Below are 15,002 nucleotides of genomic sequence, written 5' to 3'. Positions count from 1 at the left end.
CGAGAATACAGAGCATCACTGCCCCAGACTTTTCCAATAAAATGCTGTGGCTAATAGCCACTGATGGACCTCTGCTCCATATTTTTATCCAATCCCCTCTTGAAGCTGGCTATGCTTGTAGCCTCCACCACCTCCTGCGGCAGTGAATTCTACGTGTTAATCACCACACATTGCCAATCTTAAAAAGGGATCAAGTACGTAATTAACAGTGACTTTAAGCGTGCACCACGTTGTGAAACACAAGTTGCAGATCATGATAAGAACGTAAGAGAAGCCGTGTTGGATCAGGCCAACGAACTCTGTGTCACACAGTGCCCAATATATGTGTGTGTGTATGTACACACACACATATATATAAACTGTGGCTAATAGCCGCTGTTGGACCTCTGCTCCATATTTTTATCCAATCCCCTCTTAAAGCAGGCTATGCTTGTAGCTGCCACCACCTCCTGCGATGGTGAATTCCACATGTTAATCACCCTTTGGGTGAAGAAGTACTTCCTTTTATTTGTTTTAACCTGCCTGATCAGCAATTTCATTTAATGCCCACAAGTTCTTGTATTGTGAGAAAGGGAGAAAAGTACCTCTTTCTCTGCTTTCTCCATCCCATGCATAATCTTGTAAACTTCTATCATGTCACCCTGCAGTCGACGTTTCTCCGAGCTGAAGAGCCCCAAGCGTTTTAACCTTTCTTCATAGGGAAAGTGTTCCAAACCTTTAATTGTTCTAGTTGCCCTTTTTTACACTTTTCCAATGCTATAATACCCTTTTTGAGGTGCGGTGACCAGAACTGTACACAGTATTCCAAATGAGTCCACACCATCAATTTATACAGGGGGGGGTGCATTATGATACCGGCTGCTTTGTTTTCAATCCCCTTCCTAATAATTCCCAGCGTGGCGCTGGCCTTTTTTATTGCAATCGCACACTGTCTTGACATTTTTTTTCAGTGAGTTATCTACCACGACCCCAAGATCTCTCTCTCTCTCTCTCAGTCAGTCTCTACCTGTTCACACCCCCATCAACTTGTATTTGTAGCAGGGATTCTTGGCCCCCGATGTGCATTATTTTGCACTTGGCCACGTTGAACCTCATCTGCCACGTTGTCACCCCACTCACCCAGCCTCAAAAGACCCCTTTGGAGTGCCTCGCAATCCTCTCTGGTTCTCACCACCCTGAACAATTTAGTGTCATCTGCAAACTTGGACACTTTGCTGCTTACTTCCGACTCCAGATCATTAATGAACAAGTTAAAGAGCATGAGTTGTACCGACACGCAACCTGATGTTAAAGGGACGTTACACATATAAGGTTAGCCATGCTCAGTTTTAAAGCCATCATTTTATCCGTTGGGTATGTCTCCTCTCCAAACTATGGCTGCTTAGAACCGTTGCATCTCCACAATTCTCTAAAAAAATGTCTGTGTTGCAAAACACGCTTTCCCCCCAAACAATATGAAGCCTGCTACACCAGTGGCTGACCCTCCTTTCCCCCTTAGGAAACAGCCGGCTTTCCTTGGGGGGGCGGATCCCTAGCCGCCCCCTCAGGGACTGTTGCGTCACTTCCCCATGAGGAAACATACAGCGTTCGTTTTTGTGTGCATGTGTGGGTGGGGCAGCTGTCACTTTGGAATGTGGCTTGATGATGATAGGGGCCCCCTATCTACTACTAACATGATTTCTAAAATGTGTAGATGGAAATGGAGATAACAGATGGAGACCCACTGTACCACCTACCAGCAAGAACTTGCACATTTGCCTGTCTTCTACTCATGGCATTTTCATACTGTTGTACAACATAAGCAACTATCAGCAGCTTTTGTTAGGCATCTTCAACCCATACACAATAAATCAATAAAGCTGTTTTGGGGATGATAGGCACGTGAGTTGATTCCATTACAGTGAGCTAATATTTATGCTTGACTGCTTCCATTGGCAAGACAATGATAGCGCTTGGATACTGCAGTAATAGGTACTACATCAAAAATGTAAGAGGTAGCTAATGTTGCTTCTAAACCGCCATTCATTTGAACACTTTTCAGCATGCTCTAAAACTGGCTTTATAAGGCAAGTGCTAATACCACCAAACACTTAACATATGCATTTAGAAGTTCTATATCCCTATAGTGGGCCATATTATTAGCAAAATTCTGTGTTGTGCATCCATCCCCAAGCTCAGTCATTCAATACCTCTGACATGGCAACATTGTCCCTAAATGTCAAAATCAAGAGGTTCCATTCTTGGCATACAAGTTTTGAATGTGTGACTCAAATGTGAGTGAAGCATAATAGAAGCTTTCTTCATACCTATTTTCCTTTTGTCAGAAATTCTTCATAATGCCCTGGTTTTCATGATGTAATAAGGTTGCCCAGGGCTTTTTTTGATAGAAAAAGCCCAGCAGGAACTCATTTGCATATTAGGCCACACACCCCTGATGTCACCATTGTTTCACACAGGACTTTTCTGTAGAAAAAGCCCAGCAGGAATGCATTTACATATTAGGCCACACCCTCTGACACCAAGCCAGCTGGGACTGCATTCCTGCTCAAAAAAAGCCCTGGGGTTGCCAATCCTCAATGGGGGGCAGGGGATCCCCTAATTTGGAGGCCCTCCCACCATTTCAGGGTTATCAGAAGGGGGAAGGAAATGTCCTCTGGCCACTCCATTGTACTCTATGAAGACCAGTTCCCAAAGGGTATAATGGAAAATCAATCTGTGGGTATCTGGGGCTTGGGGCCCCCTGTTTTTTGAGATAGAGGCACCAATTTTTCAAGATAGTTTCTGGTGCCTCTCCTCAACCCCCCCCCACCCCAGGTTTCAATAAGGTTGGACCAGAGGGTTCAATTCTATGAGCCTCAAAAGAAGGTGCCACCATTCTCCATTATTTCCAATGGAGGGAAGGCATTTAAAAGGAATGCAGTCCCTTTAAATATGATGGCCAGAACTCCCTTCAGAGTTCAATCATGCTTGCCACAATCTTGCTCCTAGTTCCACCCCCAAAGTCTCCTGTTTCTACTCCAAAGTCCCCAGATATTTCCTGAGTCAGATCAGGCAACCCTTCTTCCACCACCCAGATTCTCTATGCATAATCAGATAATCCTGGGCATAAATCACAGTAAATCTCTCAGTGTTTAAAACACAGCAGCCCATACACCAGCTTCTTATCTAAATTCACAGCCTTCTGAAAATGGTGTTCCAAAGTCTCTAAAGAGACTTTTGAGGAAGATTTTGAATCCACATGGAGTTCAATAAACGTAGTTGAATACTCATGGTTTAGTAATGTAAATTTATTTAAATTAAGTAACAAATCTACAGTGTGAGAAAAGGTAATCTCCCATTCATTACTGTTGTAATTCAGCCGCAGTCCTTTGTGTCAGAGTCTGTGATGTTGGATAATGAAATCAGATGACCACACCTCTTACAGATAAACAGTATATTTTAAAATATTTATATGTGTCTATGGGGAAAGAGAAAGATATTTACAGAGTATCTATTCACCTCAAAACTTTGGCCCTTTTGATAGTCCAATCATTATAGGAAGAAACTGGATAGTCAAATAAATTATCCAACAAAAGATATCACTTACAGTGGCATTTATAGACTCTTTAAAGTGCATCATAGATAGGTAGACTATTCTGTCTCTTAAAAGTGGTCTAGCACTTCTACAATGGTTTTCCTTGTGTTGCCTTTGCTTACAGATAAAGTCCAATGTCCTACATAAACAGTTACAAAAGGAAATGGAGTAGGGTGCATTTATAATATACAAAAGGCAAAAGTTAAGCCATGTTATTTTGTCCTTGGCCAATGTGTCAATGTAGATGTAAGCCTTTAAGAAATATTTTGCAACAATGATATTTCCAGGTCACTTTCCCCTACATAATAGGTCTAGGTTTAAGAACACTAGGAGAATGTGATTTCTTTGGATCCTCTGTGAGGGCTGGCCATGCAACAGAAAAAAAAATAGGGGCTGGCTGAGCCAATCTGGAGTAGTAGTTAAAAGTGGCAGACGATAATTTGGAGAACCAGGTTATTCCCCACTCCTTCACATGAAGCTTGCTAGGTGACCTTGGGCCAGTCACAGTTCTCTCAGAATGAGGGAGAACTCATTGGGGCCGGTACTGACTAAGCTTGCCAGCTCCAGGTTGGTGGGTAATTTCTAAATGTGGTGGAGTCTATGGTGTGGTGGAGTCTATGGAAAGCAGAGTTTAGGGAGGGTAGAGGCCTCAACTGACTATAATGCCACAAAGTCCACCCTCCAGACAAGTTATTTTCTTTAGGGGGAGAGGTATCTGTTGTCTGGAGTTCAGTTGTGATATGAGGAGATCTTCACCTGAAGGTTGGCTACCTTAGGCCTGGCATTATAATCTGGGTGACTTGATGCCACCTCACTGGCATGATATAACTAGGCCTGGCTGCTTCCTACTGTTCAGCAGCAGCCACCCTAGGACAGCCAGTGTGATATAGCAGTTAGTACTTCAGAGCAGGGTCTGCCAGACCAGGGTCTTGCTCTACAAGCTGAGTGGGTGATTTCAGACCATTCACAGAATTGCAGCCCAACCCTCCTCACAGGGTTGTTGTGCAGATCAAAGGGGAGAGGAGAATGATGTAAGCTTTTTTGGTCCTCACTGCAGAGAAAGACTATACTTTTCCTAGGTTGAGGCTGCAGGGAGGGAAAAGTCAGAGGGGCAGATAAAGGTAGGATGATGGTTGGCTGGGAAGGAGATATGGTTGCCAACTCCAGGTTGGGAAATGCCTGGCAATTTGATGGGTGCAGCTTGAAGAGGGCAGGGTTTGAGGAGGGGTGGTACCTCAGACAGGTACAATTCCATAGACTCCACCCTCCAAACCAGCCATTTCCTCATGGAGAACCACAGTTGCTGAGGGCTGGAGATCACACAGATTTACAACTGCTCTCCAAATGGCAGAGATCAGTTCTTCTGGAGTAAATGGTGGACTCTGTATCATTATACCCTGCAGAGGTTGCTTCTCTCCTGCTTTGGTCCCCACTGTGGAGAAAGACTGCACTTTTCCTAGATAGAGGCTGCAGGGGGTGGAGGGGGAGAAGATGGAAAGCCGAAGTCAGATCACTTCCCCTATAGAAAAAGACCGCCTTGAGTCTCATACTCTATAGTATACCATAACACAACTATGCCAGGCCAAAAAAAGATAGATCACACCAGGGCACTCACCCAAAGCCTCTTTCTAGGGACCACTGTATTTATTTTCACAACAGGCCTTATTCCTAGTCTTATATAAGTAGTAAACCATGACACTTTCAAAGGGCCACCTACTTCCTCTGAAAAAATTTGCTAAACATGTTGTGGCAGAATTATAGAAGAGATGGGGCAGTTCAGCAGCCTGAATTGGCTAAAGCCTCTCTGTTTGATTCTCTGCCATAAGGCGTTGCAGGAGGCTCTTCAGCCTGACAATGCACTCTGTACTCTGCTCTAAAAGAACTATTCCAGACTCAAAGTCAAAACTTCTAGATAGAAGGACCTGTGGCTCCAACCTTTTGCTTTGACGGGAAGGGTGTTTTTAACCTAGAAATACAATAACTGGGGAAAGGTCTGAGTTTCGTCAGGACCATTCAATTTCTTGATTGACAGTTAATTGGAATTCAAAAGGAATTAGAATTCTAAAGGACCAGGTTCTATACCCGTGTTTGAGATCTGACCTCTGCCAACACTGTGGCTAGGTCCTGCTGGAGCAGCTGGAATGAATTCCTAAATAAAAGATAATTCCTAAATGAGTAATAAGTGCACTTTGTTTATACGTATTGGTTTGTTTTTTCCCTTCTGTAAAATGAATACTGAAATTGCTTCTTGCTTGTAAATTTTGTACAGTATGGTTTTCTTTCAATAAATTATAGATACTTTGGAACAGATTTTTCTCTCTCAAATTATGGGTTTCTGCCAGTTTCACCACTCCCCTTGTCAAACTGGGTGGGGATGGGATTCATAGGAAAAGTTCCTGAACTCTTAATTTCCCTAACACGTATAGATACTGGCTTTAAAAAAGGACAGTTTTTAAGATACATATAGATATACAAATTACTTTTAGAATGCAATATTTGTTAACTATAGTAATCTTTAAAGGGTTCTATTTTATGGTTTTTGATGTAAAGCTAGGAAATCAAATTAACTACTATAGCCAGTTTTAACAGATTAATGTTAATCCCATTAATGGTGCATTGTATCCCAGAATCAATCTGATGAACTAATATGTTCTAAATAGATTATCAGAGCTGCTTTTGGTGATTACTTCCTCTGCTTAAATGCTTGACTTGTCCAGTGTGAAGAACATAATTAAATCTGGAACTACTGAAGACCAAAAGACAGAACTCTCTACCAATCTATTTCTATCATGAATTTATGTTGAATTTCTCTGTATATATTAGGCATTCTGTTCTTTAGGCTGCTGAATTTTAACAATGAGGGAAACCAAGATTTGGTGCCTTTATTAATTCAGCTACACAGTATCACTGTGACTCTGTTGCTTAGGTGTCAGTTTCTTCTCCAATAAATAATTTAATGACTGGTTAAAGTAACAGGATGCTTCTTTTGTTGGTATTTCACTGTTTAATTAAAAAGTATTTCAGCTGCAGAAGGGGCATACTAAACAAAGGTATTGTTTGCGTTTTTCTGTCCAAACTCAGGTGGATATGGATGAAAAGATGCAAGAATTATTGTTACATACTGGTGTCATGGCAAGATTCCACTGCATCATACAGACATTAGCCAAACACGAATCAATACGCCCTTTTAAAAAACTTTATATTGGCTTTAATGAACATCATAAAAGCAATAAAATATCTAACCTTTCTTCTACGTGTCATTTGTATTAATATATGAGGACACAACTGGGGTAGTCAAGGGCAGGAAAAAGCTGAGTAAGGCTATGTTATCAGAGGGAATCTATAATGGCTAAAATGGAGATAAAATCAGTTGTTGTGTGTGACTATCACAACAGCTTTAACCAGACGTATGGACAGAGTCAAAACTTAGCAATATGGTTTGAAAAAATACAAAAACACCCCTGCAGCATTGTGTCTTTTTAAATAATTAACAAATGTAATGATTATTAAAATACTGCCATTAGAAAAGCTATATGTAGGATCAGACAAATGAGGAAACATGTTTTAACGATTCTGCAGAAATACGTCCCTCCGTCGCTGCCTCGTCAAAGAAACCTCTAGTTCATTTCCACCCACAATTTAATGGACCCTCGTCTTCTTTTTTAATATGTCAACACCCTCACTTCTGTCCAGCACTCTACCACAAAAATAATTTGCCTTTTTGCATCATTTTGACCTTGTGACATTCCTCTCTAAGTCCACACAATGATTTCCTGCCCCCTTTTACATAGAAAACAAACCGTTCCTGCTTACCTTCAAAGTTCTCAATGAGCTTCTTCCCCCTCCATGCACCACCAAAAATTTATCATACCTGTGACCTTTACTTTGCCATTACCTTTAGTATTCAAAGTTCTCCTATGCCTACAAGCAACTCCTTTCTTTGTCCCTGATTGCCCCTAAAACTGGCTTACAGAACACTGTGTGATACCTCCCTTCTCAAAAGCCACCTCTCCTCCATAAAGAATCTTCCAATTTATCCCCATCTCTGTGCCATCCCCTGTCTTCTTTTTGACATTTTTGTCAAATGCTTATACCATAAACTCCTTGGGACATCTTGTATTCTGGAAAGTACTATGAATATTGAAAACTGATTGTGTGCATTTTGTCTGTTTAATCTTATGAATTCTACTTAATACAAATAATATCATCTTAACATAAAAAAAGTCTGAAGAAATAATTGTGAGGCTGCTGTAACAGCACTTTGGAAACACTTAACATTTGTTATATTAGTCCATTATAACTCAAAACATAAATCTGTATGAACAACCGGAGGAAGGGGTGCAGCTCATGCAGCAGTTGGTGGGAAATAAATTTCGCTATCTGAGGCCCTGGAAAGTCACTGCCATTTAAACCAGCTAATACTGTATTAGACAGACCAATGCACTGATTCTGTATAAGGCTGCTTCAGTAAAGGGATGAGTTTTTTCATTATCACCTCAGACAAGGCAGCAGTAATGATGGTTGGAAAGGCAAATGGTCTGAAAGGGGGGAAACGGTGATGTAGCTTTAGTGGATTCAGTTAACAATGTGATGGTCCTGGTAGTGTTGTTTGAAATCCCTTCCCTTACATCTAGCTTGAAAACTGCATCCTTTCCTGGATAGGACAGATCTAGCTATGGTGGTCCATACTACTCTAACCTTCAGGCTAGATTACTGTAATGTGTTCTATGTGCAGTTTTTGAAAACGGCTCAAAAACATCAATTAGTACAGAATGCACATTCCGGTTGCTGATGGGAGCTAGCAAATTCAGCCATATTACTGAGGCCCTGAAATATTCACACTGGCTGCCATTTTGTTTCTGAATTCAATTCAAAGCATTGGTTTTAACCGAGGGCCTACATACTTATCCTGGGACCTACATGCCTCCTGGACCATCTTCCCTGATACAATCCTTCAAGAACACTTTTGTACTCATCATAACAAGGGCTGCTCCTAGTCCCACCTAGGGAAATCAGCATGGTTTCAACTTATACTAGGGCTTTTTCAGTGATGTCCCCAATCCTTGAGAAGTACAAGACACTTTGGATACTCTTTATGCAAAAAAATTAAGGCTGAGTTATTTTAGAAGGCCTTTGGAAATTATGCCGACTGAATCTATTTTGTTACTGAATTAATGTTTAATGTTTCTGGCATTATCTAAACATCTGGAATCACTTTGAATTATGTCAAAAAGCAGTAATGGATATTTTAAATAAAAGTGGGGCACTGTCCCAATATTTCCCACAATCACATTCAAATGCATGTTTCATCTGTTCTGTAAAATGGTGGTGGAAAGTGCGATCGAGTCACAGCTGGTTCATGGCAACCCCATAGGGTTTTCAAGGCAAGAGATGTACAGAAATGGTTTGCCATTGCCTGCCTCTGCATCACAACCTTGATACTCCTTGGAGGTCTTCCATCCAAAAAGACTAGCCAGCCAACTCTGCTTAGCTTCTGAGATTTGACAAGATTGGGCTATCCAGGTCAAGTTCTGTAAAACAGGTGGTTTAAAAATACCTTTGTTGCCTGCCTTCACAGCCCCCTGAACCATGCCATGAAGCAGGTAGAGCTACTCAAGACCACTTTCCTTTTGCCCATCCAAGATAAAGGAATGGTAATGACTCAGATATTTTAATGCTTTCCATTCATTTTTTTATATTTTAGCAGGGATTTTTTGTAGCAGGAACTCCTTTGCATATTAGGCCACACACCCCTGATGTAGCCAGTCCTCCAAGAGCTTACAGGGCTCTTAGTACAGCGCCAACTGTAAGCTCCAAGAGGATTGGCTACATCAGGTGGGTATGGCCTAATACGCAAAGGAGTTCCTGCAACAAAAAAGCCCTGTATTTTAGTTCTAAACTATATGAATCTGACAACAAAACCTGGAAGCAAACATTATTCTAGATCAGGGGTGGCCAAACTGCAGCTTGGGAGCCACATGTGGCTCTTTCACACATATTGTGTGGTTCTCAAAGCCCCCCACCATCCCATTGGCTGGCTTGGGGAACTTATTTCTCTCTTTTAATCACTTCTCCAAGCCAAGCCAGCCAGCAGCTTGGAGAATGCATTTAAAGTTAAAGTTGCTTTCTTTCCACCTCTCCCTCCCTTCATCTGTTTGCTTTCTTTATTTCCTTCCTTCCACTCTCAAACATCTGACATCCATGTCTTGTGGCTCTCAAACATCTGGCATTTATTCTATGTGGTTCTTATGTTAAACAAATTTGGCCACCCCTGTTCTAGATTATTCAATCTTGGGGGCAGGGAGTGTGTGAATACTTTCTAAGTGAAGAGTGCTATATAGCAGAGGGCAGGGAAACTTTACTGCAGAAGCCATCATCAACCCAGAAATATTTTTTATATAGAAACCACAAATCTTACTGGAAAACTTCTCAGAATTTCCTAAATTCCTTTTTCTAAAAAATGTGGACAGATTCAAACCTGCTCAGAAAGTTATATCTTTTACTACAAATACCTTCACACATCCCATATGTATGTGTGCTGCAACTTATTTAGCAGTAAGTGAAATGCATTCTGCACATGTTCAAAGGCATTCTCTTTGTTATGCTTGTTTCACATGCCCTGGCACTGAAAACAGCGACCTGGTCAATAACAGATTTTCAGGTTCAGTTGAATATATATTCTTTCCCTGCAGGAATCATTCCAAGAAGCACTGACACTTTTGGCAATGAATGGTACTTTTTGCAGATGACAGACACAAGTATGATGGAATACCCACATGTGGCTTTCAAAGAGAGGAGAACAGGAGAAGAGCCTTCTCACCATACTTGAAAGTCTCGCCCAAAGCCCAGAAATGTATGTTTCTTCCATGGGGAGATAAACTTTCTCTTGCACAACTTTGGGCTTTAGACAAGATGCAGAAGTGTGATGGGAGAGGATGTGAACCATTTGTGTTTGCATTCTCTCACTTGTATGGACTCAAGCAATGTTAGAGGTATGCTTCAAGTGAAGCAATGCTCTTAAAAGGCAGTTCTGTATACATAAAACTGTAAAAACTGCTTGAAGCAGAAGCCGTGGATATCCTGCGTGTCATGGAACAAAAAGCATCTGCATACTTATGGAAGCAGGATGAACTCCTTCAGTAGAACACATGTTGTTTTTGGGTAGAAATTTTATCACAGCTCTGACTTGTGTGCAGACAATTGTATAAATTCTATTCAGGTTACAAATGTCATTATGCTATATCATAGGAGTAGCCAGCTTGGTGTAATGGTTAAGACTGGTGGACTCTAATCTGAAGAACGGGGTTTGATTTTCCACTCCTCCACATGAAGCCAGCTGGGAGACCTTGAGTCAGTCACAGTTCTCTCAGAGCTCAACCCCATCTATCTCACAGGGAGAGAGGAAGGGAAGGCGATTGTAAGTCGCTCTGAGACTCCTCCAGGTAGTGAAAAGCAAGGTATAAAAGCCAACTCTTCTTCTTCTTCCACCACTGATCAATGAAAATTTTAGCAAGGGAAGTTTTCTTTAGACTACTTGCCCAGATTGCTACCTCAAAAAAAAAAAATACTGCCTAAGATTTCTTAATCAGCTGAACTACAGTCAGCCTTCTGCCACCACCAAAGCACATGACACGATTTCCCCAACCTTTTAAATAGGTGTGTAGATTTATGTACACTGCAGTCCTCTCAGGGCAGAAAAAGTTGTGGCTTGATTGAACAATAGAGGAAGGAGGCCTCATTAGTCAGGAAGCAAACAACAGATCACTGCAAAGGCAAAAGCAATTTGCTATGAAGTACTTTCAAGCAGGTGTACCTAGAACACACCTCCAGAAGGTTTTGTGGGGTGGGGGGTTAATCTATAAGATTTGGTGAGCTGTGTGGAGGCCTGAGTGAGCCAAGACTATCAACATCCTTGGCTTCCTAACTGTTGCAAAGGAAAAAAATAAATGAGAGCCTTCCTTTCACATGATCAACTGAGGGAAAATGGGGCGTCTAAGCACTGTAAAAAAACAAAAAAACCCTCGCTACTCGTTGGCCATACCGGTCTCCGTGCGCAGCAACACATCTTCTGTACGCATTTTTTTTTTTTAATGCTGTAACATGCACCCGTTTGGTTGCATGGATTTGAATCCACACCAGGAAAAGGAAAGGGGGGGAAAAGACCGGCAAGATAGCAGACCACACGCCGGAGGGAGGATGTAAAATCCTTCCATCTCACAATTTTCTGTAGGGGGAATCTTGGCGGAGGACTGTCCCCCGCGGAGAGAGAAATCAAACCAGTCCCCTCCTTGCAACTCTCCCGCGTTAACAAGCAGAGGCTGCCCCTTCCGAAACTACTTGCCTTTGGATGTCCTCCCCTTCCCGAGTGCACCGGGCGGGCGGCGAGAGCCTGAAGAGGAGGTTTGAAGCTCCCTCCCGCCCTTCTCCGCCCTTCTCCGCCTCAGGACTTACCTGTGGGATCCAGCATGGCTAAAGGTCCCGTCATCGGGGCAGCAGAAGACTGCATCCTCCCGCCGCCCCGCTTTCCTCCCCGCGGCGGGACCTCGTGGTCAGCATGAGAAGCCGGCCGCCCGGACTGCACCAGCCCCCGAGGAGGAGAAACGCCGGAGGCAGAGAAAAGGCGGCGCCGGAGGGGAAGGGAGGAGCCAGCGAGCGAGGCGCGCCAACCTGGCGCTCCAGAAGGAAGCTGAAGGCGCTCTCCGCGATCCCTCAGAGCACCTATCTGGCCCAAATGCACATGGGCATCTTCAGTCTCGGGCTGGGTCGCTTCGGTACAGTTCGAGTCGGTTGCCACCTTGCCTTCCAAAGCCCGGGCTGTGGGTAGGCTGCACAACCGCACGCATGCAACCGAGGGGGCGTTCACTTTTTCGGAGAGAGGGACATCGACACCTTTTCTATCCATCCACGCAACGATCATTAGAGATTCACAAGGTGATCGATTGATTTTTCCTTGGCGATGGAAAGTGCGTTAAGTCACAGCCATGTTAGGGCGACCCCCCTTGGGTTTTCAAGGCAAGGCATCGGTGGTTTTCTCCATTGCCTGCCTCTGCATCACAACCCTGGACTTTTTTTTTTCTTTTGTGATCTCCATTCAGGTAATAGGCAGGGCTGACCGACCCGGATTAGCTTCTGAGATTTGACTAGCCATCAGGTCAGGGCAAAAACTATAGCTTAGCACCTCTGGATATTTTGTTGTTGTTGTTCAGTCGCACAGTCGAGTTTGACTCTTTGCAACCCCATGGACAAAGTCAGGCCAGGCCCTCCTGTCGTCCACCATCCTCCGAAGTCTGCTCAAATTTGTGTTTGTTACATCAGTAACGCTGTCCAGCCATCTCGTCTTTTGCCATCCCCTTCTTTTGCCTTCTGTCTTTCCCAGCATCAGGATCTTCTCTGGATACTTAGCCCCCACTAAACCAGTAAATATGTTAAATCACCTTCAGTTTAAGCTGCCAGCCACTCAGGCGTGGATCAACTCTGGCACTCATTTTTTAGGCACACCAAAGAGACCCTGCAGGAGGAGTTCTTATCATATGGTGATTTTCCCATAGGTGAAAAGGGTAAATGAAGCAAATAATGGTGGTGTGGTGAAATAGTGCCATCGGGTTGCAGCCAACCCATGTTGATCCCACAAGGTTTTCAAGGCAAGAGACATTCAGAGGTGGTTTTCCATAGTCTGGTTCCACATAGCAACTTCCTTGGTGTTCTTCCGTCCAAATATTAACCAGAGCCAACTCTGCGTGGCTTCTGAGATCCAACAAGAGGGCAAGTCTGGGGCATCCAGGCCCCCGTTTCCTATGTGCCATTGACATCTATGTGAGAAGCTCTTTTTTATCTGGCCTGTGTAGAAAATGTCACCATTTGGCCAGTGAATATTTGCAATGGGGAGGAAATTGAAACCATAGCTTAACAAAATCACTTATTTTTTAAAGTGGCAACCTGTCTTTCAGCTGCACAGGGGCAAGCATATCAGATCTTTCTTCTGTTACCAAGGAATATGTGGTGAAGAGCAAGTTGTGGAAGAACTTATTCTTGCAACTAGGTTGCAGCTCTTCAGTTAAGCTAATGAGCAATCAATCTGGAACAGGATAAATGGTACTCCTGTGAATGCCTCACACAATTTATGGAATGCATAGCACTTCAACGTATGGTGATGGCCATGAACTTAGATGTCTACAAAAAGGGACTAGACAAATACATGGAGGACAGATCTATCAACAGATGGAACATCCATGTTTAAAAGTAGGTCTCTCTGAATATCTGTTGTAAAGGCAGAAGTAAGAGATAGTTGTTGCCTTCATGTGCTTGTGTGCTTTACAGGCATGTGCTTGGAGTCAGAGACTGTGCAAAACAGATTCAGGTGGGGTAGCTTGTTGCTCTGAAGCAGCAGGACCAAGTCTGAGTCCAATGGCACCTTTAAGGCCAACAAAGTTTTATTCAAAGTATAAACTTCCATGTGCATGCATCTTATATCTTGAATAAAACTTTGTTGGTCTTGAAGGTGCCACTGGATCCAAACTTTGTTGTACTGTGAGAAATAGTATATTTGAACAGGCAAACTTTTATCCAGAAAAGTTCCTATGTAAGAAGAGAGTCTCTTTTTCAGGAAGGATACATGGTCAGTCTCTGGCAACCAGGGCTTTTTTGGTAGAAAAGGCCCAGCAGGAACTTATTTGCATATAGACCACACCCCCTTATAGCACCATTGTTTCACACAGGGTTTTTTGTAGAAAAGGCCCAGCAGGAACTCATTTGCATATTAGGCCATGCCCCCTGATGCCAAGCCAGATGGAACTGTGTTCCTGCTCAAAAGAAGCCCTGCGGGCAACTGTGGTTCAAAAGGTCCTCAGATAGCTTTTAGGCCTATTAGGAGCCCTGTGGCGCAGAGTGTTAAAGCTGCAGTACTGCAGTCCTAAGCTCTGCTCACGACCTGAGTTAAATCCCCAGCAGAAGCTGGGTTTTCAGGTAGCCGGCTTGAGGTTGACTCAGCCTTCCATCCTTCCGAGGTCAGTAAAATGAGTACCCAGCTTGCTGGGGGGAAAGCGTAGATGACTGGGGAAGGAATATCTTTGGCAGACCCATCAGCCCCATCAGGGTAGGGTTTTGATGGTCATTGTGGACCCTGCCTGTCTTTTCTACCAGCCAAAAAGCTAGTTGGATCGAGCTCCATATGTACCTCAATAAGTGCAAGAGAAACTCAACAAACCTTTTTATGGCTTATGTGCAACTAAAACACCTATCCTTTCTCTTCTCCTTCTGTATCTGACATGCAAACAAATTCACATACAGAATGTGAATTTAACTTAAAAAAATAACCCAGTATTCTATCACATGCTACCAACATTAATGCAGCATACACAGATAGCTTGGGAAGTAATCAAAGGTGCTTTCATTGTTGTTTATGAGAGGCACTTAAGGAATCAGCCATCAT

General features: G+C 43.0%; 1 protein-coding gene across 2 annotated transcripts in view; it reads right to left on the bottom strand.

Moving 5' to 3' along the window:
• Positions 1-12,134, bottom strand: part of TMEM255B (transmembrane protein 255B) — a 72,102-nt gene extending 59,968 nt beyond the window's left edge. For both annotated transcript variants that reach the window (XM_060235087.1, XM_060235088.1), the window contains exon 1: positions 12,026-12,134. In XM_060235087.1, coding sequence (XP_060091070.1) covers positions 12,026-12,080 — 55 coding nt within the window. In that variant the 5' untranslated portion in view covers positions 12,081-12,134. The remainder of the gene's footprint in view (positions 1-12,025) is intronic.
• Positions 12,135-15,002: the final 2,868 nt, after the last annotated feature.

Source organism: Heteronotia binoei, chromosome 3, assembly GCF_032191835.1.
Source record: "Heteronotia binoei isolate CCM8104 ecotype False Entrance Well chromosome 3, APGP_CSIRO_Hbin_v1, whole genome shotgun sequence".
Lineage (NCBI taxonomy): Eukaryota > Metazoa > Chordata > Lepidosauria > Squamata > Gekkonidae > Heteronotia > Heteronotia binoei.
This window is presented reverse-complemented; position numbering and strand designations above follow the sequence as displayed.